General features: G+C 34.7%; 1 protein-coding gene across 2 annotated transcripts in view; it reads left to right on the top strand.

The window, feature by feature from the left end:
* Positions 1 to 21,941, top strand: part of LOC134254673 (uncharacterized) — a 34,976-nt gene extending 13,035 nt beyond the window's left edge. The window contains exons 1-10 of one of the 2 annotated variants that reach the window (XM_062737208.1): positions 3,377 to 3,410; positions 6,451 to 6,671; positions 7,216 to 7,323; positions 7,737 to 7,899; positions 8,837 to 8,974; positions 9,303 to 9,446; positions 11,039 to 11,089; positions 11,582 to 11,780; positions 19,334 to 19,499; positions 20,790 to 21,941. In XM_062737208.1, the coding sequence (XP_062593192.1) occupies positions 6,520 to 6,671; positions 7,216 to 7,323; positions 7,737 to 7,899; positions 8,837 to 8,974; positions 9,303 to 9,446; positions 11,039 to 11,089; positions 11,582 to 11,780; positions 19,334 to 19,499; positions 20,790 to 20,832 (1,164 nt within the window). In that variant the 5' untranslated portion in view covers positions 3,377 to 3,410; positions 6,451 to 6,519 and the 3' untranslated portion in view covers positions 20,833 to 21,941. Of the gene's footprint in view, positions 1 to 3,376; positions 3,411 to 6,450; positions 6,672 to 7,215; positions 7,324 to 7,736; positions 7,900 to 8,836; positions 8,975 to 9,302; positions 9,447 to 11,038; positions 11,090 to 11,581; positions 11,781 to 19,333; positions 19,500 to 20,789 lie in introns of those variants that run through there. The other variant, XM_062737209.1, reaches the window with a different exon arrangement.
* Positions 21,942 to 22,229: the final 288 nt, after the last annotated feature.

Here is a 22,229-nt window from a genome sequence, read left to right as displayed (position 1 = left end):
AAAAACAATATACGCCTGGGATCTATCGATCCGGGCGCATAAAAAATTAGAAATGGAAATATATCTGGGTAAAACTTGTTTTTCGGTCATTGGTATTATATAATTAAGCTTTTTAATCTTTATATAATCTAATAACTGATTTGTCAGTAGTCACACCATATATTTGCCCCGTACTAGCATTAGGTAGTTCTGTAAGTCGTAAACCTCAGTGTAAAATATAATAAATTTGTGATAGTAGGCTCTGCAAAAATATAAAGAATTCATTCATAAGCAAACATATGGAAAATCACATCTAACATAAATTATACCTAAGAAATGTGAAGATAACAGTTACTGATCTCAAACCAAAAATAATCTGAGAACAGCAGACCCCCTGGAAATTCTAGAGGTAGGACCGGGTACTCAAGAGGAATGTATAAACATCGATCATCTTTCGAACGGTCACACTCGCCGTAACTTATGCATGTTTTGATCAGGTAGACAGAATTCGTAGTCAACTCTAGTTTTAAAACAAGCCTAGCTGTTAATCGGTATGGAATATGTCAGTCAGAATACGACCGGATGGAAGGTTGTATTTGCAAACAGATTCTTTATAATGACAATATAATTGTTTTAAAATGCCGACTTTAAAAGCGACGGTTGGAATCTCTGTAACATCAACTTATTTGCCTGTAGCTTTCCATGAATTACAAAGTACAGGTAATCAAAGATCACGAAGCTCACCTCGACAAAGGCAAATCTCAATTTTTTTCTACTTATTGTACATCCCAAGATCAATATCCCATATCCATGCAAGGACTTTATAGTGACGTGGAAATGAACTCGCTTTTGAAAAAAATATAATTTGCTCATTGAGGGAAATGTAGGTCAGATCGAGCATCCAAATAAGGTTGGATACTATCCATCCCTAGATGCATCATCCGTGCAAGTTTGGTCCTGGTATGGCTTATATAGTTACTTGGGAAAGGATCTGCTCCAAAAACTTAAACCTGATCACATACTGGAGTATAGTATATCCAGGTCAGATCCAGTATCACAAGCAAGCGTGGTAGTGCCCATTTCTAGATGCATCACCCATGCAAGTTTGGTCCAGGAAGGGCAAAAATGTACTTGGGAATGAACCTGTTCCAAAACATTTATCCTGGTCACTCATCAGGAATAGATAAGATCCTTCATCCGATGCAAGCGTCGTAGTGTGCATCCCTAGATAAATCACCAATGCAAGTTTGGTCTAGTTAGGGCTTATAGTTACTTTGCAATGAACCTGTTCCAAAAATATTAGCCTGGTCACTCAACTGGAAAATGTAGGTCAGATCCAGCATCCAAAGCACGTGTGGTAGTGTACATCATCCATGCAAGTTTGGTCCAGGTAGGGCTTAAACTAAAGTTACGGTGAACCTGCTCCAAAACGTTAACCTGGTCATTCATCTGGAAAATCTAGGTCAGAACTATTATCCGAACAAAGTGTGGCAGTGTTCTTCCCTAGATGCACCATCCATGCAAGTTTGGTCCAGACAGGGTTTATATTCACTTTGGAATGGATTTGATTCTGGAGAGGTATTCTGAAATTATTGGCCCCTGAGTTGAGGATGTATGCTTTGAAAAATTTCTCGGTTCATGAGCTTCTAGGAGGCAAACAATTTCATGGATAATGATATTTTACCAGATTTACGAAATTCTGGACCACTTGGTCAAGTTATTTAAGCTGAACACTGGTCATAACTCTCCTGATTTTGTCGGGAAATAGATAAGTTAATCTCCTTTTATGTACATTTGATACTAGTAATTAATCACCGTAAAACTTGCAACTGAAAGAACAATTAAATGAAAAAAATGTCATGTATTCAAATATCTTATTGTATAATACTAGGGTACTTTTATGGCGGGTAGGCTTGTTATTATAGATAATTAAAATTGAGAACAAAAAATACCTTTTCTTTTCTAAACAAATTACGCTTTGAAACCCAAATCCAAATTGTGAATTATTATTTTGAATGAAATGGATCTTCTCCACAGGGCAAGCTCCATCTACCGACGTATATGATTTTTTTTTTAATGGGAGCAACACGGGTGCCTGGGTCTTGGTTTATAAATATGTATACCTATTGTTATGTAAAAATACATATTAATAGGTATACATATTAATAAACCAAGACCCAGGTACATGTCGAGAGCAAGACCCTGTGCCTTCATCATACTTTTTGAGAAACTTATTTTGAATATACATGTATATATAAATATAATCAGAATGTATTCAATTTACTTTTGATTTCGACAAAACCAAGATGTGTTTAAGAAATACTGATGCATCCATATTGCAACATAGCGAAGGTTAAATTTTCTCAAATGCAAGTTAAACATGTTGATATCCAAAGTAGGGTCTTTTCACAAGAAATACAAATGTAAAATATTAAACCTTGCACCACCTGTTCAAAAGTTATGGCCAAGGATAACATTTTTAAAAGTAGGTTGAACTCCGGGGTCAACGTCGAAGGGCAAGGCTGTTGGTTTCTCGAGAAAGGCCTTGTCACAAAGATTACATATGGGAAGTACGGAAGCCCTAGCTCTAATCGTTCAAAAGTTATGGCCAAGTTTAAAGTTTTTTTAAAAGTATGTCAAACTCCAAGGTCAAAGGGTAAAAGTTCAATGAAAGGTCTTCTCACAAGGACTACATATAGGAAGTATGATTTAAAGCGCTAACCCTTATCGTTCAGAAGTTATTGCCAAGGTCGAAATGTTTTTGAAAGTAGGCCATTCTACAAGGTCAAGGTCAAAGTTGTTGGTATCCAATCGAAGGTATTGTCACAAAGAATACATATGTGAAGTTTGAAAAACCTAGCAACAACCGTTTAAAAGTTATTGCCAAGGTAAAAGTTCTTTAAAAGTAGGCCAAACTCTAAGGCAAAGGTCAAAGTTGTTGGTATCCAATGAAAGGTCTTAACACAGGGATTACATATGTGAAGTATGGAAGCCCTAACCCTTACCGTTCAAAGGTTATGGCCAAAGTAAAAGTTTGGAATTTGGTGTAAAAGTGTGTCAAATTCCAAGGTCAAGATCAAGAGGTCAAATTTGGCGGAAACCAAAAAAAGTCTTGTAACAAGAAATATACCTGTGAAATATGAAAGCCATAGTCCCACCCACTGACCCAGTCAAAAGTTGGTTCAAGTTTTTGCGAACAAGCAGACAGACAGACAGATGGACGGACAGGGCAAAAACTATACACCCCTATACTTCGTTTACAATGCATAAAATTGAAAATATTAGTTAGTTTTTACACAAAACGCTAGTTAACGTAAGAATTTAATACAGGAAACTACAACATTGTCAAGCACGTTGGCTCAGAATTAAAGAAGGTCGGGCTCGAGTAACAGGAGAAAATCAATATGGCGCTGTCCATCGACTTGAAAAAAGTATTTTGTTACATTACTTAGTAATTGTAGTTAGTATACTTCTTTTTATTAATTGAACTTAAAAGAACATATCATAATAAGATAACAATTTTATTTAAATTAGGGCAAGATAGTAGCATTCACTTTGTTGATAAGACCGTAAGGTTGGCATGTAATGATGTATCGTGGCAGGATAAAATTCATAAACAGATTCATATTCATTGGTGAGTCGGTGACATCGGCAGATGAACACAATGTCAATGTCGGGGATAATTTTCAAAAGCTTCGCTAAATGGGGAATTTCTTAAATCTTCATGTGTTCTATTCAAACTGATAAACTAACTCTTGTGTCAGAGAAATGAATTCAGAAGGTCTAACACAATGTCTTAATTAAGCTAAATAGCTTTAAGTAGCTATATAGCTTTTTTAAGCTATTCAAAATAGCTTGATAAAGCTATTTATATGCAGTTTTTCACAGAAACGTGTTTTTTTTCAAGAAATAAACAAAAAGTCGCAAGTATTTGACTATTCATTATATTTAGTATGGACTATCAAAAATACAACCTACATCAGAGAAAGTTCTAACATTGCTGCTGTTGAATTCTTTTATGCAAAATTTGAATTTCTATTGTATGAGTAACTGCCCACTACTTTGCATGCGGTGAGGCGTGAGTAAGTATGATTGCGTTGCATTGTGCTGAACTCTTACCAATCAATTATCCTGTTGGCCATAACTGACCTCCTTTATAATTTCATTCCAGAAATAACTGTGTGGTCACTCATCAGTAGCCCCAAACCTTTTAAATTTTGAGTACAAAGTCTCTCAAGGAGACGCAATCTGGTGAGTGATTTTTACATGCATATTGTATTCATAAGAATTCAAAGTTTAATATTTCCTCTGCACCAAGGTGCGACTTTTTGCAAATGTTGAAAAAATAACACATTTGAGAAAAAAAGTTTGATAAAATAGCTTGATCAAACTATTATGAATAGCTTTATAAAGCTATATAGCTGAAACAAGCTATATAGCTTAATCAAGAGATTGTGCCGGACCTGTTCAGTCAAAATTTTCAAAAGAAATACTCTTTTAAGTATGTACACCAGATCCAGTCCAAAGACTATTTCTACCTACTTAGCTTCTTATAGCTACCTAATTTTTTTCAAAACGTACTCCATTTTTACCTACTTTTTGCTTTATTTGCATTTTGTGGCCAAACACATGAATGGCGCTACATGATTTGCACCACATTTTTCTTTACAGTCACATGATGATGAATATGACAAAAAATGGGGGGGGGGGGGATGATTACTTTTTAACATATCAATTTTGCATAAAAACAACACATATTTTCATTTTGTAGTAGCTAAGGATCAAATTTATGTCTTTAATTACAAATGTGTATCAATTTTGAAGTAAATCTTCAAGCAATCTTAAGATCTTTAATGCCTTTCCTCACCAGTCTCCACCCTTAAGAAACGTTTTCAAATTAACATGCTGAATTTTTCCATGCAGGTGCACAAGATGATAAACAATAAGTTTGACATGTTTGAAAGATGTACTGTTATTATAATTTAATTGTTTTGTTGTAAGACATGTAAAAATAGGTAGAAATAGCTATTTTAAGAAGCTTTAAATACCTAGGTAGCTATTAATAGCTACGTAGGTAGAAATAGTCTTTGGACTTGACCTGCACACTGTCCTGCAACCTTCAATTATGATTATTGATTTGATATGACAAAGTTTGAATTTGTTAAGACAAGCACAGTTTTTTTTTGTCAATGAATAATTTCTCCTTTTAAACGATATATATCTGGCATTTTATATTGCCTACTGCAACCACTTTTTTTCGATAATTGTCTGTAGTGTAATTTATTGCTTCTCACGTGATTTCAATTTTTTCACACAATATTCGTGACCAGACCACATAAATTTGTAATATTAGTTATGTTTTCCTCAGTTTGGACTTTAACATAAAATATTATTCAGGAATTTCCTTAAACTCTGGATACTTCTTAGATACTATTTTAATCAGCAAAAAATCTGCAATGCCAAATGAAAAGGAATGTTTAGTGAGGATACATAAGCAAGTATCCTAGCTTGCAGAAAAACTCCATTAAAAGTGTGAACTCACTATTTGATAATGCATTTATTTCACATATTTCCCCCAATTATGAATTCATATCTACAGTTTGTTTTTTACTTGATAAATTCTACATAATTTACATGTTCCAGGGTCCCTAAGACCCAGGGATTGGGGAATTTTCCAGCTTATAATGATGCAATCCTGGTTATTTTGATATTCCTTTTAAACTCCCAATTAGGAGAGGAACCCCATCTTCCCAAGTCAAGAGTTTCTGATCCGCTCTGCTCCACATAAACCCTTGACCGAGTAGACTAAGTTTGACAGGGTTAGAAATGCGTTCTCTGATTGGCCTCATGCAAGTCTGTGTGAATCAATCAAAGTCATTGTTTTATTTAAACTGAAACTAAATCGCAAACTGAACATCATGCCAGTTTTAGTCCCAAGGATAACGTCTTTATCATTAAATAGCCCAGTTAAAGGTTTGTCTCAGCTTTTTAGTTGAGTTATATTGAATTTATTACCGACTTCCAATATTATCTCAAATTCTGTGTTAAATTCGTTTACTCTGATTGGCCAATAGCAGAGGTCAGTAGAGTTCAACATGTGTCATCTCACTAGATGGCGTGACAGTAAACCCCGTCAAACTTAGTCTATTCAGTCAAGGGTTTATGTGTAGCGGAGCGGATCAGAAACTTTTGACTTGGGAAGATGGAGGAACCCCAGACCCCATTCTAATTTTTAAATGCCCTTTTCTATTGCAATTCCTAGGGACAACCCTGTATTTAAAAGAAAGAAATGAAAGGAAATGAAGTCTATAATCTAATAATTATAACACTGAAGTAATTCTGTCAGTGATGAACTTAGAAATAGATATGAAATATCAATATCCCATATTATGAATTCAACATGTTTCTTCATAAAATGATGTTACACACCTGTTCAATTAATCAATCTATTATTTTTTTGTTTAAATATAGATTAAAATGTGAAGCAGCTATGGCTGTGAATTCTTCTATGGGTGGTTGTGAGAGGTTCCTCTATGAAGCATGCCATCCAATACACAGTGTTTCCTGTGTGGAAAGAGATGGACTCCACTCCAGTTTTCTCTCATAGTTCTGATATGTTTAGTTTTGTTCAATGAGTATTTCATCTACGTCTTTCAAACCATGAGATGGCCAGCCATGCCAGACGTGAACAGGTTTGTATACATATTATCACATACTGTACCAAGACAATACTTTCTAATTAAAATATCAATATGTACTGTATGTGTAATGAATTGGTGTATTCAAAATTTAGCGGAATCAATGGGTATAAAGTTGTTAGCATAATCATGAATTAGCGCTACGCATGTTCATGCCTTGTTTTGTATTAGTAAATGATTTCTTAGTGGTATTCATGAATTAGCGCATTCTTGTCCGTGCCAAAGCCGCTAAAATATGAAGCCCGCTTTTTTTAGTACACGTACAGTATTTGTCTTTCGCATATTAATTTATACAAAGCTTTGAAAGTATTCAAACAGTTTGATGTTATAAAATTTAAAGTTGATTATGTATATTATAAAAATCTGACATGTCAGGTTTTCTTTAGTTTCAATTAAGTCCCAATGAGTTTAGGATAACAAGATTTGGTTGTATATTTGCTGCTCATGTCATGCAGTTTACAGTAAAGAAGGAAAGATACACTGTAACATATTTGTTAAAGTGGAATACAGGATTTAATTATAAACCCTTGTCTCGCAGGGAAGATGGCTCATCAGTTGTTATTTTGCTGGTAGCCGACCCCCAGATACAGGGGTACCAGACAGAAGGAGTTTGGATAGGACCTTACGCCAGATGGGATGCTGATAGGTAATTATTTCAGTAATCGATTAATGTAACAGTTAAATTTGTTTCATGCACATTTAGTCATTGTTTTATTGACATACTGTATACTTTACCATGTAGACAAAAAAAAAGGGGATAGATGTGGATCAATGAAACAAACTGTTTTCATCATTTAAAAAGGGCATCAAGCATTATTTTAAAAATATGAACAATAGAAAAAAAAGATTGAGGATCACATTGTTAAATGAAAGAGAAATTGAAAAAAAAGATGGGAAGGGAGGGGAGAGCTTGCACCAAGTGTCTGTGCCCTCAATATAGTAAATACATGTAAGTGAATTTTGATTGAAAGAAAAATAAAATAAATGGAATACTATTATTGAGATATATACATTCAAGATAGAGTGCATGTATGTCTTGATTATACATATATTTTTTAGTTACCTCAAAAAGACATTTTCCTTTGCTGCGGCTCATGCGAAGCCAGACGTTGTGATATTTTTGGGCGACCTGATGGACGAAGGAAGTCGGGCCACTCACGATGAATACAGAGATACCTATTACAGATTTCATAACATTTTCTCAAACTTCCCAAGTGCCAAGGTACTTCCATGTTTATAAGAAAAAGGGCTTAAAGGTCACTGACTCTCAGATAAGGTAGTTAACTCTCAATTTGATAAAAACCTATTATTTATTTTAACATGTTTGTGTTAAGTAAAAATTTTTACTCCTGCAAGGTAGGCTAAATTTGTGTGGATTCTAATTAAAAATTTGTCATCTTTTGGAAAATTATTACCTATAAAGCAAAATTTTGGGTTAGCAGAGGAGTTACTTGTAGAATCTTGGATACTGCTTTTTACTACTGATGCATGGTGTAAGTGCTTGCATTCTTTTTAAAAAGGTATGATTTTTTAGGGTTCAGTAGGGTGTTGGACTGTTGGTTTGTGCCTTTGGGCCCCAAAAACATTATTGTTGTAATATGTACAATAAAACTGGTTTAGTTTGAACACGGATATAGCAAATTCATGGATATAGCAAACTTTTTCTAGGTCCCCGGCAAAATTTTTAACAAATCTTTGTAAAATTTTACGGTTATAACGAAATCTGATATAACGAATTTACTGATATATAGCAAACTTATTTTGAGTCCCTTTTAGGTTAAATATAATGAAATTTACATCTTTTATAATGAACTTTCAAAAATCTCAAAATTTGATAAATTGAACTGACTTTATTTTCTGTTAGCATTTATATATAAATTTTAATTCATAATAAAATCTTAGTTATCGAAAGTTTGTTTTGTAATATTTGCTTCCCTAATATATTTGGTAGTAATACTTGAAGGAAAACATGCATATTGTGAATTCGCTGTATATGGTTATACGAATTCGTTATACGGATATAACGAATTATGGAGATAGTGAATTAAATTCACAGGTCCTCAGGACTTCGTTCTAATCAAGTGGAAAATTAAAGGAACATTTTAAAAAAAATTTCAAGATTTATGTATGGCATCTATACTCATATTATTTTTTCTCAGAGAATCTACATTCCAGGAGATAATGATGTAGGAGGGGAATTCAGGGACTTTCGCACACCAGAGAAAGTTGACAGATTTGTCAAACATTTTGAACAAGTTGATGGCATTGTTCAACATAAGTTCATAGATTTTATTAAGGTTAGTCAGAATTGTGTAAAAAATACATATATGATTTAAAAAAAAATAAACTTTAAGAATTAAAGTTATCTACTGAGCCCACCCCATCATTAAGGGGGGTTGGGGGTGGGTGTTGAGGGATATGATTTACAGAAAGAGATAGTCGCATTGTGTTTTATGCTTATAGAACAGATCCTAGTGTCAGATTAGACTTACTTGTAGTAAGAATCACTTGCAATGTGTGTCATTTGCTGTGATGATTGCACCTCCTTTCAAGAGGAACATGTTTCTATGGCATTTCAATTTACATATCAAGTTATCACATCATGGTAAACTTCATTTTCCTCAGATTGACACCCGACTACAGAATACGGAGTTCCAAGAAAAGGAGCAGCTGTTCAGACATTACAGGAAGTCAGTGAACTCACCCATCCATGTTGTCATCAACCACGAGAGTCTGTTACCCTTACAGTTCAAGTCACCTATCTACCCTGTAAGTCCTCAGAGAAGTTTGTTAATCAGCTGGGAACAGTTCCTATAATAATTTCAAAAAGTGTTTCATCTTCGCTAGCCAAGGGTTTTCGGTCCTGACCACTCCCTATAATCATATGGGGAGTGGAGAGAACCAAAAAACCTTGGCTAGCTAAGATGAAAATTCTTTAGAATTTTACTGATAACTGCACTTTTATGTTATCTGATTTTACTTAGAAATATTTTTTTGAGGTTAAAAGAAAGATTTATGCCCCAAATGCACTTTCAGTTCAGAACAGAAAAACTGCAGTCTCCATTAAAAACTTCCTTTATTTTTGTACTGTTGTAATAATCTGCTATCAACTGCATATTAGGTTTACATCTTCCATCTTATTCATTTGATACTCAAAAGCATGCTCCAAGTATGATCGAGTTCTACATATAGGCAGGCAACTAAAAAAAAAAGGTCAATATTACACGGATTTCAACGCTTTACTTAAAGTGAACCCTTTATAAATCCCATGGTCATTATAATGACCTTATTAGCAAAAATAACCATGATTATATTGTATTTTGGTTTAAATTTTTCATACTAATTGTTTATAGGCCCAGTGTTTTGTACTAAAGATTGACCATGGAATATTCTGTCTTCCTGATTAATACTTAAGGCTAATTATGGTGGGTATGACTGATCAACAGGGGATGCTTACTCCTCCTAGGGATTTGATCCACCTTTGAAATTTTCAGGGGTCTTTGTTTTAAGAACCCTTTATACACTGCACACTGAAGAGTTCTGATTCTATGGTATTTTTCTGCAGTTAGAGTGATCTGCCCTTAGATCTAAATTCTTAAAAATAGAAATTTACAGTATATTACTCAATTTGTAATTAATTCTTGTATTCTAAACATTTTAAAAGGCCAAGATAAATTAAAAGAACATGTTATTTACATGTGTTGTCTGTATGGAAGTAAAGAATAGTGATTTCTATTCACTGATACTGTTTTGTGTTTGAAAATTTTTCCTTGGGGTAAATGTGACATACCATTTAATGAAAATTAAATAGATAAGCTCAATATTAATATCTTTATACAAATTTTTTTTCCTCAATTTCTAAAAAACATTTTGTACTGGTCTGGAGCCCTGTTCACTGATTTATATTGTTTGTGGATTTATTTTTTATATCAATCACTTCTTGTTATCTTCACTTGTTTTTATCAGAGATATGTCTATTCCTAAAAAAATAGTACTTTATTTTAGCAGGATGCTAATTTTGGCTTATTTTGGCGTTTTGATCATAGTCCGCTAAAATTTTAATCGCTAAAATAGTCAGTAATCTTCTTAGTGTCCATCTGTCAAGAGCTGAAACCTCGCGTCCGCTAAAATAAATTATGCCAAAATTATTGGCATACCTTTGAGTAGGCAAAACGCCAAATTTTACACCCGCCAAGAAAATCCGCTATACGGTATTTTTCAGTCAGATATACTATAGTGATGATAGAATTACTTTGAGTATTGGCAACAAATGTTGCAAGTTTTATCTCAAATGAAGCATAATGTTAACGGTAAATGATGTCAATTCAAAGGTATCCAATTTTTATTAAATATTTTTGCAGATTTTATCCATGGTTAGTGGCAAACTCATCTTCTCAGCTCACTGGCACAAGGTAAACAAGTTACAGAATCAACAGCATTCAAATGCCACGATAAGTAATGGCACATAATGCCACATTATATTCAATCATTAGATATACTGTAAAATCACATTTTCATGGGGTAAAATTTTCATGGTTTGAGGAAAAACTCTTAAGGTTCTTAGGGATTTTATTTCATGGATGAAGAATTGTTGGGTAGTTATGTATGTAACATTTTACGTTTTGTGGTGAACATAAATTCGGGGTCTCTTCCAATCTGGAAAACAATGAAAATTAAACCCATACGGAAATTTATTATTTTACAGTTTCTCAGAAATGTTAGATTTTCATGTATAAGATTTTAAAAAATCTACTTCCATCTATTAACAATAACAGATTGATTTTGAATTTTATTTATTTATTTTTTTTTTTTAAATGTAAAGCAATGTTTAACATTTGAATACCGAAATTTCATGCATGTGTAGAAGTAAATATTGATTTTTCCATATTTAATTTCTCTTACAGCCAGTTGCTTATATTTGCGATGACTGCATGAGAAATGATGATTATTCCTGGTCAGTTCACCAGCGAGACTTGACCCACATGCATGGCTTCATGTTTGAGAACATTACCCGCAGTGCGGATTGCCTGACAGAGATAATGGTCCCCACCTGTAGTTACAGAATGGGGGAACCGAACATGGGATACGGGGTGGCCGTCTTAGGTAATTTAAGTATAGTTGTACTTTGATATCTAATAGGTGACTATTGATTAAAGCCTAGAATTGTCTTGGTCGTGCAGTGGTTAGAGTGTTCGCACAAGAGTCACAGAGTTAGGAATTGATCCTTTTATTGTGGGTTGGAATCGGCTATTCCTTCATGTAAGAAGTCACGAAAATCATGGCCAACAACATCATACCAACACATTTGTCCAGCACAGACCAGCTGCATTTAGCAGCATTTATCCTGCACAGACCCTCTGGTAGAGTCAGCGGCATTTAGCGGCATTTGTCCAAGACAGACCCTCTGGTAGAGTCAGCGGCATTTAGCGGCATTTGTCCAATACAGACCTTCAAGTAGGGTCAGCGGCATTTAGCGGCATTTGTCCAAGACAGACCCTCTGGTAGAGTCAGCGGCATTAAGCGGCATTTCTCCAGCACACACCCTCTGGTAGAGTCTGCGGCATTTAGCGGCATTTGTCCAACACAGACTCTCTGGAAGAGTCAGCGGCATTTAGCGGCATTTGTCCAACACAGACCCTCTGGTTGTGTCAGCGGCATTTAGCGGCATTTGTCCAAGAAAGACACTCTGGTAGAGTCAGCGGCATTTAGCGGCATTTGTCCAAGAGAGACCTCTGGTAGAGTCAGCGGCATTTAGCAGCATTTGTCCAACACAGACCCTCTGGTAGAGTCAGCGGCATTTAGCGGCATTTGTCCAGAACAGACCCTCTGGTAGAGTCAGCGGCATTTAGCGGCATTTGTCCAGAGACAGACCCTCTGGTAGAGTCGGCGGCATTTGGTAGAGTCAGCGGCATTTAGCGGCATTTGTCCAACACAGACCCTCTGGTAGAGTCAGCGGCATTTAGCGGCATTTGTCCAAGACAGACCCTCTGGTAGAGTCAGCGGCATTTAGCGGCATTTGTCCAAGAGAGACCTCTGGTAGAGTCAGCGGCATTTAGCGGCATTTGTCCAACACAGACCCTCTGGTAAAGTCAGCGGCATTTAGCGGCATTTGTCCAAGACAGACCCTCTGGTAGAGTCAGCGGCATTTAGCGGCATTTGTCCAAGACAGACCCTCTGGTAGAGTCAGCGGCATTTAGCGGCATTTGTCCAACACAGACCCTCTGGTAGAGTCAGCGGCATTTAGCGGCATTTGTCCAAGACAGACCCTCTGGTAGAGTCAGCGGCATTTAGCGGCATTTGTCCAATACAGACCTTCAAGTAGGGTCAGCGGCATTTAGCGGCATTTGTCCAAGACAGACCCTCTGGTAGAGTCAGCGTCATTAAGCGGCATTTCTCCAGCACACACCCTCTGGTAGAGTCTGCGGCATTTAGCGGCATTTGTCCAACACAGACTCTCTGGAAGAGTCAGCGGCATTTAGCGGCATTTGTCCAACACAGACCCTCTGGTTGTGTCAGCGGCATTTAGCGGCATTTGTCCAAGAAAGACACTCTGGTAGAGTCAGCGGCATTTAGCGGCATTTGTCCAAGAGAGACCTCTGGTAGAGTCAGCGGCATTTGTCCAACACAGACCCTCTGGTAGAGTCAGCGGCATTTAGCGGCATTTGTCCAACACAGACCCTCTGGTAGAGTCAGCGGCATTTAGCGGCATTTGTCCAGAACAGACCCTCTGGTAGAGTCGGCGGCATTTAGCGGCATTTGTCCAAGACAGACCCTCTGGTAGAGTCAGCGGCATTTAGCGGCATTTGTCCAAGACAGACCCTCTGGTAGAGTCAGCGGCATTTAGCGGCATTTGTCCAAGACAGACCCTCTGGTAGAGTCAGCGGCATTCAGCGGCATTTGTCCAAGACAGACCCTCTGGTAGAGTCAGCGGCATTTAGCGGCATTTGTCCAGGACAGACCCTCTGGTAGAGTCAGCGGCATTTAGCGGCATTTGTCCAAGACAGACCCTCTGGTAGAGTCAGCGGCATTTAGCGGCATTTGTCCAAGACAGACCCTCTGGTAGAGTCAGCGGCATTTAGCGGCATTTGTCCAAGACAGACCCTCTGGTAGAGTCAGCGGCATTTAGCGGCATTTGTCCAGGACAGACCCTCAGGTAGAGTCAGCGGCATTTAGCGGCATTTGTCCAGGACAGACCCTCAGGTAGAGTCAGCGGCATTTAGCGGCATTTGTCCAGGACAGACCCTCTGGTAGAGTCAGCGGCATTTAGCGGCATTTGTCCAAGACAGACCCTCTGGTAGAGTCAGCGGCATTTAGCGGCATTTGTTCAACACAGACCATCTGATAGAGTCAGCAGCATTTGTCCAAGCAGTTCTTCATATTTGTTGAATAAATTAAGACAATGCTACTTATAATGAGATGATTTTGAAACATTCCCAAGTAAAGCTTCTTATGCAACTTGCTGTAATTGATGGAGTAAATACATAAATATTTTCTTTATTTGGTATTTTATTTTGCATATGTTCATAAGTATAACTTAATAATTAATATGTAATACAGGGGTACTTCTAATGTATTAGTAAAAATAAGGTAATGGAGCAGTAATAAATGCATGAAGCCAGATGTTTAACACCTTTTCCCTAATCATCTTCTGTTTTGTTATAATGGTGGTAATTTCGTCTGTATCAAACTGCAAGATATCAATAACTGTAAATTGCTAATCAACATGATGCTTATGGCTAGTGCTGACCAAGATAAAGCTGTTAATTGAATTATTTTCAAAGATACTACCAAAGCACAAAACATTATTTGTAGGCCTTGAATTTAAACTGATATTTAATTACCGGGGTTATATTTTTTTGAATACTGGAAATACCATCAAAGCAAATGGAAAATAGTTGAATATTACTCAGTTCCTAGAGGCATGTTTATAATGTTTCTCAAGCAAATATGTAGTTTTTTTTTATGTTTGACAAATACAAATAAGCCTTTCATTTGAAAAAATTGTTTATTATCACTACCGGATAGATATGTTTGCTTGCTGTATAAATGAAAAAAAAAAACCCAATATCATACTGTTTCGATTCCCCGAAGTTCATATGAACGTGATTTGAGGGCTGGAATGGATGATTAAATGTTAAAATTTACCTAATAAATCTCAATCCACTGACTCATAAATAAGCTGCATTTAAAATCTTTTACGGAATAAACAGCATGATTTTTAAAATGTTCACTTATTCCAGATTCAAATCTTATACGGAACAAGTTGCATTTTATACCTTTTGCGGATTAAGCTGCATAATTATAAAATGTTATCCTATCCCAATTATAGATCTTTAATGGAATAACTGCATTTTATGTTATTATTTTTTTTTTACGAAAAGAAAGGGCATGATTATAAAATGTTAGAATATCCCGGTTTCAAATCTTTATAAAATGTTCATCTATCTCATTTTTATATCTTTTATGGAAAAAGCTGCATTTTAATTAAATTTTTTACGAAATAAACTGCATGATTATAAAATGTTAACCTATCCCAGTTTCATATCTTTCACGGAATAAGCTGCAGATTTTAAAATGTTCACCTATTCCAGTTTTATATCTTTCACGGAAAAAGCAGCATTAAATTTAAATCTTTTACGGAACAAGCTGCATGATTATAAAATGTATCTCAGTTTTATACCTTTTACGGAATAAGCTGCATTTTAAATCTTTAACGGAATAAGCCGCATCATTACAAATTGCTAACCTATCCCAATTTTTATATCTTTTACGGAGTAAGCTGCATGCATTGATTATAAAATGTTAACGGTAAACTATCCCAGTTTTATATCTTTATGGAATAAACTGCATGATTACAAAATGTTAACCTATCCTAGTTTTAAATCTTTTACGGAATAAGCTGCATGAATATAAAATGTTAACCTTTCCTAGTTTTATATCTTTTACGGAATTTAATAGCTGCATTTTATATCTTTTACGGAATAAGCTGCATGATTACAGAATTTTTACCTATCCGAATTTTATATCTTTTACTGAATATTGGCCATAATGAAAATATTTCTAGATTCTCATCCCTGCCCACTCTGAATTTATACCTTCTTATTTCTGTTTTTCTTCGTCTTAATTCTCATCGGGATCAGTATTCATCTACCATTCTACTTTCGTTTTAAACATGATTTTTGACGGCTGAAAAATTGCTGTAATACGTATATATTTTAAACAAGGGTCATTGGTTGAAAAAGATTGGTGATGATGTGAAGTAAGAGATAATTGAACCTTTACTATGACTTTTATTCGGGTATTGTAGATAAAATCTGTGAAATTGAAAAAATAAAAAGTATAAAATAAAAGCCGCCCGCCCACCTTGATTTTTTTTTTTTTAAATTGGATGAGAATCTAGCAATTTATTTATTATGGCTTGAGCTGCATGATTGTAAAATGTTAACCTATCCCAGTTTTATATCTTTTACGGAATAAGCTGCATGACTAGATCAATAAACAATGTATTCCTTTAAAATCAGAGCATGTTAATTTGAGATAATTCTGGAAATGAAACTAAATTTCTGTCATGTGCTTGTTGCTACTTGCTTTAATGTTGGTTTAATGAAACTTGTCTTGGTATTTCATGTAACATGGATATTTGTTTTAAAAACCAAATTAAATAATGCTTATAAAACATGTAAAATTTGGTTTAAAAAGCTAATGAGAAAAAATTATGGCCTGATTGAAAATTTTTGTAGAGAATCCTTTACTGGACTTTTACAAATCGGTCTTGAAAAAAATAAATTCAACTTTGCATGGTGTGCCTCTGAAAGTCTTTTTTTTCTAACTTCATTGATAAAAATAGTTTAAAACAGTTGCATACAATGCTCATAGGGTTTATTTGTTGAATAAATTAAGACACAGCTACTTATAATGAGATAATTTTGAAACATTCTCAAAGTAAAGCTTCTTCTGTTACTATAATTTATGGAGTAATTACATTATTTTCTTTATTTAGTATTTTATTTGACATATTTTCATAAATATAACTTAATAATTAATATGTTATACATGGGGTACTTGAAATTTAATAGTCATAATCACATAACCGAGCAATATCAAATGCATGAAGCCAGATGTTTAACACCTTTTCCCTAATCATCTTCTGTTTTGTTATATTGGTGGTAATTTTGTCTGTATCTGACTGCAAGATATCAATAACTGCAAATTGCTAATCAGCATGATACTTTAATATGGCTAGTGCTGACCAGGATAAAGCTGTTAATTGAATTATTTTCAAAGATACTACCAAAGTACAAAACATTATTTGTACAATTTAAACTGATATTTAATTACCGGGGTAATACTTTTTTTTAATAATAATGGAAATACCATCAAACTAAATGAAATAAATATAAATATTACTAATTGAGCAAGTCCCTGCCATTAGGGAAAAACAAATATTATACTATTTAAGTGTCTTTCATACATAAAGTTGTAAACCATTTCTCTTTAAATTACTGTATATCATTAAATCCATGGAAAAACAACAGATTAAATTGTAATTAAGATCTATGATCTATACAAAACAGTATTTATGGACTTGTTCATTCCTGAGTCCTATATCTTTTTCAAGATAAAGGAATTTACTGAAAATAAAGGAGAAAGGAATTAGAGCACTCGATCTTGTTAAACAAATTCTCTAAATGTTATCAGAAGCACTGTCTTTGAGAAATGCCGCTGACTACCAGAAGGTCTGTCTTGGACAAATGCCGCTAAATGCCGCTGACTCTACCAGAGGATCTGTCTTGGACAAATGCCGCTAAATGCCGCTGACTCTACCAGAGGGTCTGTGTTGGACAAATGCCGCTAAATGCCGCTGACTCTACCAGAGGGTCTGTGTTGGACAAATGCCGCTAAATGCCGCTGACTCCACCAGAGGGTCTGTCTTGGAGAAATGCCGCTAAATGCCGCTGACTCCACCAGAGGGTCTGTCTTGGAGAAATGCCGCTAAATGCCGCTGACTCTACCAGAGGGTCTGTCTTGGACAAATGCCGCTAAATGCCGCTGACTCTACCAGAAGGTCTGTCTTGGACAAATGCCGCTAAATGCCGCTGACTCTACCAGAGGGTCTGTCTTGGACAAATGCCGCTAAATGCCGCTGACTCTACCAGAAGGTCTGTCTTGGAGAAATGCCGCTAAATGCCGCTGACTCTACCAGAGGGTCTGTGTTGGACAAATGCCGCTAAATGCCGCTGACTCTACCAGAAGGTCTGTGCTGGACAAATGCCGCTAAATGCCGCTGACTCTACCAGAAGCACTGTCTTGGACAATTGCCCCACCCACCAACCCATTTCATCTCATTCGTGACTTCTTACATGAAGTATGAACCGTTGGAATCCCACTGCAGCACATGGATACCAAACATGTGGATAAGACCACATAAGACCGCGGAACATTAACTGGCAAAATTGGAAATATACAGCTTACATCATTTCTATCTGTTACAATCAAAACATTCAGTGATGGACAATGTAATGGGCGGGTACAATTCGACGCGGACGTGGGGAAAACATGGGATTGAAATTGCAGATCAAAATTCATTTTCAATCCACCTGAACTGTTCAAAGCAAAGAGTAAATATATAATCCAAAAATCAACTAATTTCAACTCCCGATTACATATTGTTTGAAGTTCACATAATACGAGTTTTAGATTATAATTTTAAGAACGCGAAAGATCATAGAAGACAAAGATTATTTTTCAGGAGATATTTGATTCTAGAAGGGGGGGGGGGGTAAAAAATTGTTGAGTCAGGTCAGATGACTTAACATGACAATATATTTTATTTCTAGGATTATAAGAGTGCATGAGTTTTATACTTATTCTCACTGAGAAATGTTGGACAACTTTATTTAAAATTGTTAAGCCCCCTCCCCACCCCAACACAAACATATATTTACCTAACAGAAATGAAATTGTCCCTTTATATTTATTTAAAACACTGGACAGAAAAATTCAAACTGTACCAAAATTGAAATTATTTGTGATCTGGGTCGGTCAGTAACACTGCGGCTTCTAGCGTAGTTGAGGTGGATTGAAAATGAATTTCGATCTGCAATTTCAATCCCATGTTTTCCCCATGTCCTCGTCGAATTGTACCTGCCCATTTCATTGTCTATCACTGAATGTTTTGATTGTAACAGATAGAAATGACGTAAGCTGTATATTCCAATTTTGCAAGTTAATGTTCCACAGTCTTAAAGGCAGAGATTTTTTACCGGGTGGTAAATTCCAGGTGAGGGAGGAGCTTTTTGAGGTCCCGTGTTGCAGTAGGTGGTGGCAATTATCCCTCACTGCTCAAATCCCCTAAGTGATAAATACAGGTCTAAATTTGCAATTCTCCATCAGAAACTGGTGGTGTCTAAATAACAGTAAGAAATTCTTAAAAGGGTGTTAAACAAACAAACAAAGAAACTCTTAGATGGAAATTTCATGTTTTTTTTTTCCCCCTAAATATTTTTCATGTAATTTGACATATTACGGTAACCGGTATGTTCTGAAAAAATGTAAAATTTCAGGCTTATGTACCTTGATAATCCTATTCAGTATTTATAACACAATTAAACATGTTTGTATTTAAAGACACTAAAATAATACATTTCATTTTTCAGATGCAAAAGGAGGTCTTCATTATGGCATTTTATGGAATCCCAACCGATACCGAGTCCTGTATAGCTATCTAGTGGTCACCCTTCTAGTCGTCTTTGTAAACTTAATCCTCTACTTTTGTCCCTGCCTGTGTAAATGTTGCTGTGGACGGCGGACTCATTACTATAGGTGACGTATGCAGATTTTAGATCACCCACCTACCCACACCTGCACTCACAGAATTAGGTCAGAGGTCAAAGTCCCATAATTCCTGAAGATCACATGGAAATATAGTGAGAATATTGTGAAGATTTGACAGTTGTTTTTATTTAAATTAAGGAGATATATATGATTTTTATGATGTACATAAAATTAATGACTTTTTGTTCAGAAGGAAGTGATTGGTTGGATTTTTTTCTTTGAAGACAAAGAAAAGTTTTATTACCGTATAAGAAGAATTTTTAGCGAGGATTTAATTTTGGCATTTAAAGGGTTATGAGATCGGCTAAAATTGAATATTGATTAAAAATTAATTATGTTTTATTTTATTAGCTTCTTTTGCAATAATTTTAAAAATTGCTAAAATTACATCTCTCTAAAAATAAAATACCAATTTTTTAGGGCAAATCGCTAAAATTGCCTCTGGCTAAAACCTCCACTTATACAATATAAACACAAATTTACGTATAGTAAATATTGCTGATGTGAAATTAAAATCTGTGAATTTTCCTTGTCAAAGACCAGAAAATAAATCAGATATGGAATTATTTAAAGGTTTTTAGGGACATCAAGTGATAGATATAAAATTTAATAGAAGCAAATATATTAACTTGATAACATTTTCCCCAGGAACTAGGTTAAAATATATTGAAAATGACAGTAGTTTCTATAAGATTAAAAGAGATTATGAATTGATCAATTTTTGGATTTTAAATCCAAACATAAGTTTTTCTTGTACAGTATGATATGTACTTTATTTCATAATATGTTTCTTGTGATAAATGTACATGTGTGATATATGATAGCCATGACCTCCAGGCTAAATAATTCTTTTGGTGCATCAGCAATGTGATACATTTATTGAAATGTTTTGTTTTGTTCACCAGTGTGAAGAATTAACATGTTTTTTTTTTTCTTGTATCAGTCAAATTATTTTTTAATTATTTAATATGTTCAAAACAATTAACACGTGCCTCTAGAATAACTACACCCATCTGACTGTGAAACAGATCAAATCACTTTTCATGAATGAACTCTTGTGCACTGTTTAAGTAGTTAGTTGTTTGAATTTCAGAAAATGTGTTCCACTTGGATATAGTTATAGACTATAGTCATTGTAATGTTTTGAAAATATAAATTTTACTTCATTATCGGCAAATTTCAGAAAATATGTTCTACTTGCATATAGCCATGGTCATTGTAATGTTTTGAAAATAATTTAGATTCATTATTGGTAAATATATTTTTGTTTTTATTCAGGATTTCAATAAAGGATGGGATAAAGACTTTGAAAAAATTGTGATTTTCCTAAAAGAATGAATTTGTAAACTTTTATCCTAATTTAATTAATGCCTAATATCTTGTAATACATGTACTGTGGAATCATCATTGTTCTTAGGGGGGCCAGTGTTCTTGGATTTCATGGGTCATCACCCTTCCCCTTGAGTTTATATCCTGACAAATGTTTATAAAGTGAACATAATAATTCATTGAATCTACCACATAAACAAGTTACCCACAAAATAATGTCCCCAGCAAAAATAAAAATATTGCTTCCCCATGAACATTGACAAATTAAAATGATTCCACAGTAATAATTTTTTTTCTTTAACTTTTAAAACATGTTCTTTTAAATACTGAGATAAAAATATATATGCTTTACTAGCTATGTGTATGTGTTAAATGAAATTCATGTACAGTGGACCTTCAGATATCCGGACGCCAGATATCCGGATGCTTCAGTATCCAGACGATTTTTCATCGGAACGAAATTTTTAAATGTTATTCTGTCTTGTTTAACTGGTGATTCAGATATCCGGATGCTTCACATATCCGGACAAATTGACTGGGAACCAAAGCGTCCGGATAAATGAGGGTCCACTGTATTCAATAATGCATTTATCCAAATGTAAACCTGTCATAATCATACTTTTACTTGGAGATAAGTTATAGATGGTGTGCCAATCAAGACATACTAGTATGTAAACTGTGATATATACATGTAACTATAGATGTATTGAACCTGGAAGACCAGAAAATATTACATGTCTAAAAGGAACTGGTTATAATTGTCTATTCCAGTAATAATATACATTGTATACTGTATATGTTTTAAATTTTGCAAGTTTTTTGCTACAACTGATATTTTTGTTGTTGTTTCTAATGGTAACAAATTAGTGTTCCTTTTAAATTTCCTTGGGGTTGAAGTATTTACTTTTTTTTTAAATTGTACAAAAGGGCATTTCTACCATTTCCTGATTTATTCCATGTATATATGTAAATTTCTTGCAAATTCAGGAAAGGAATATCTAAAAAGATTTGGATAAAGATACATAGCTACTAAGTGACGTCCCTTAATAGGTTGTACAAAATACATGTAACACTTGTATGTTGTATCTGGTTCTGTATGCATGAGAAATAAATATAAAAAAAAGAAGCATGAAAAATACAGAAATGTAACGAAAAACTTGACCAATTATTAAACATGTTAAAATATAAAAATTAAAAATCAGAAAGAAAAAAGACAAAACAAAATTATGTGGGATATTTATGGAAATTAATTATTTGTAATGTATTATTGCAAATGTTTGAATTTGTTTTAAATTTATTTTTCTTAAGAAATTACTAGACGGAAATGTATTTTTCTTTGTCTGCTATGAAAGTTGTTCTTTTCTTTTGTATTAGGGAGATTTTTAGGTT

The sequence above is a fragment of the Saccostrea cucullata genome, unplaced genomic scaffold (assembly GCF_032062105.1).
Source record: "Saccostrea cucullata isolate Sc308-1 unplaced genomic scaffold, CSIRO_AGI_Scuc_v1 ctg3091, whole genome shotgun sequence".
Lineage (NCBI taxonomy): Eukaryota > Metazoa > Mollusca > Bivalvia > Ostreida > Ostreidae > Saccostrea > Saccostrea cuccullata.
This window is presented reverse-complemented; position numbering and strand designations above follow the sequence as displayed.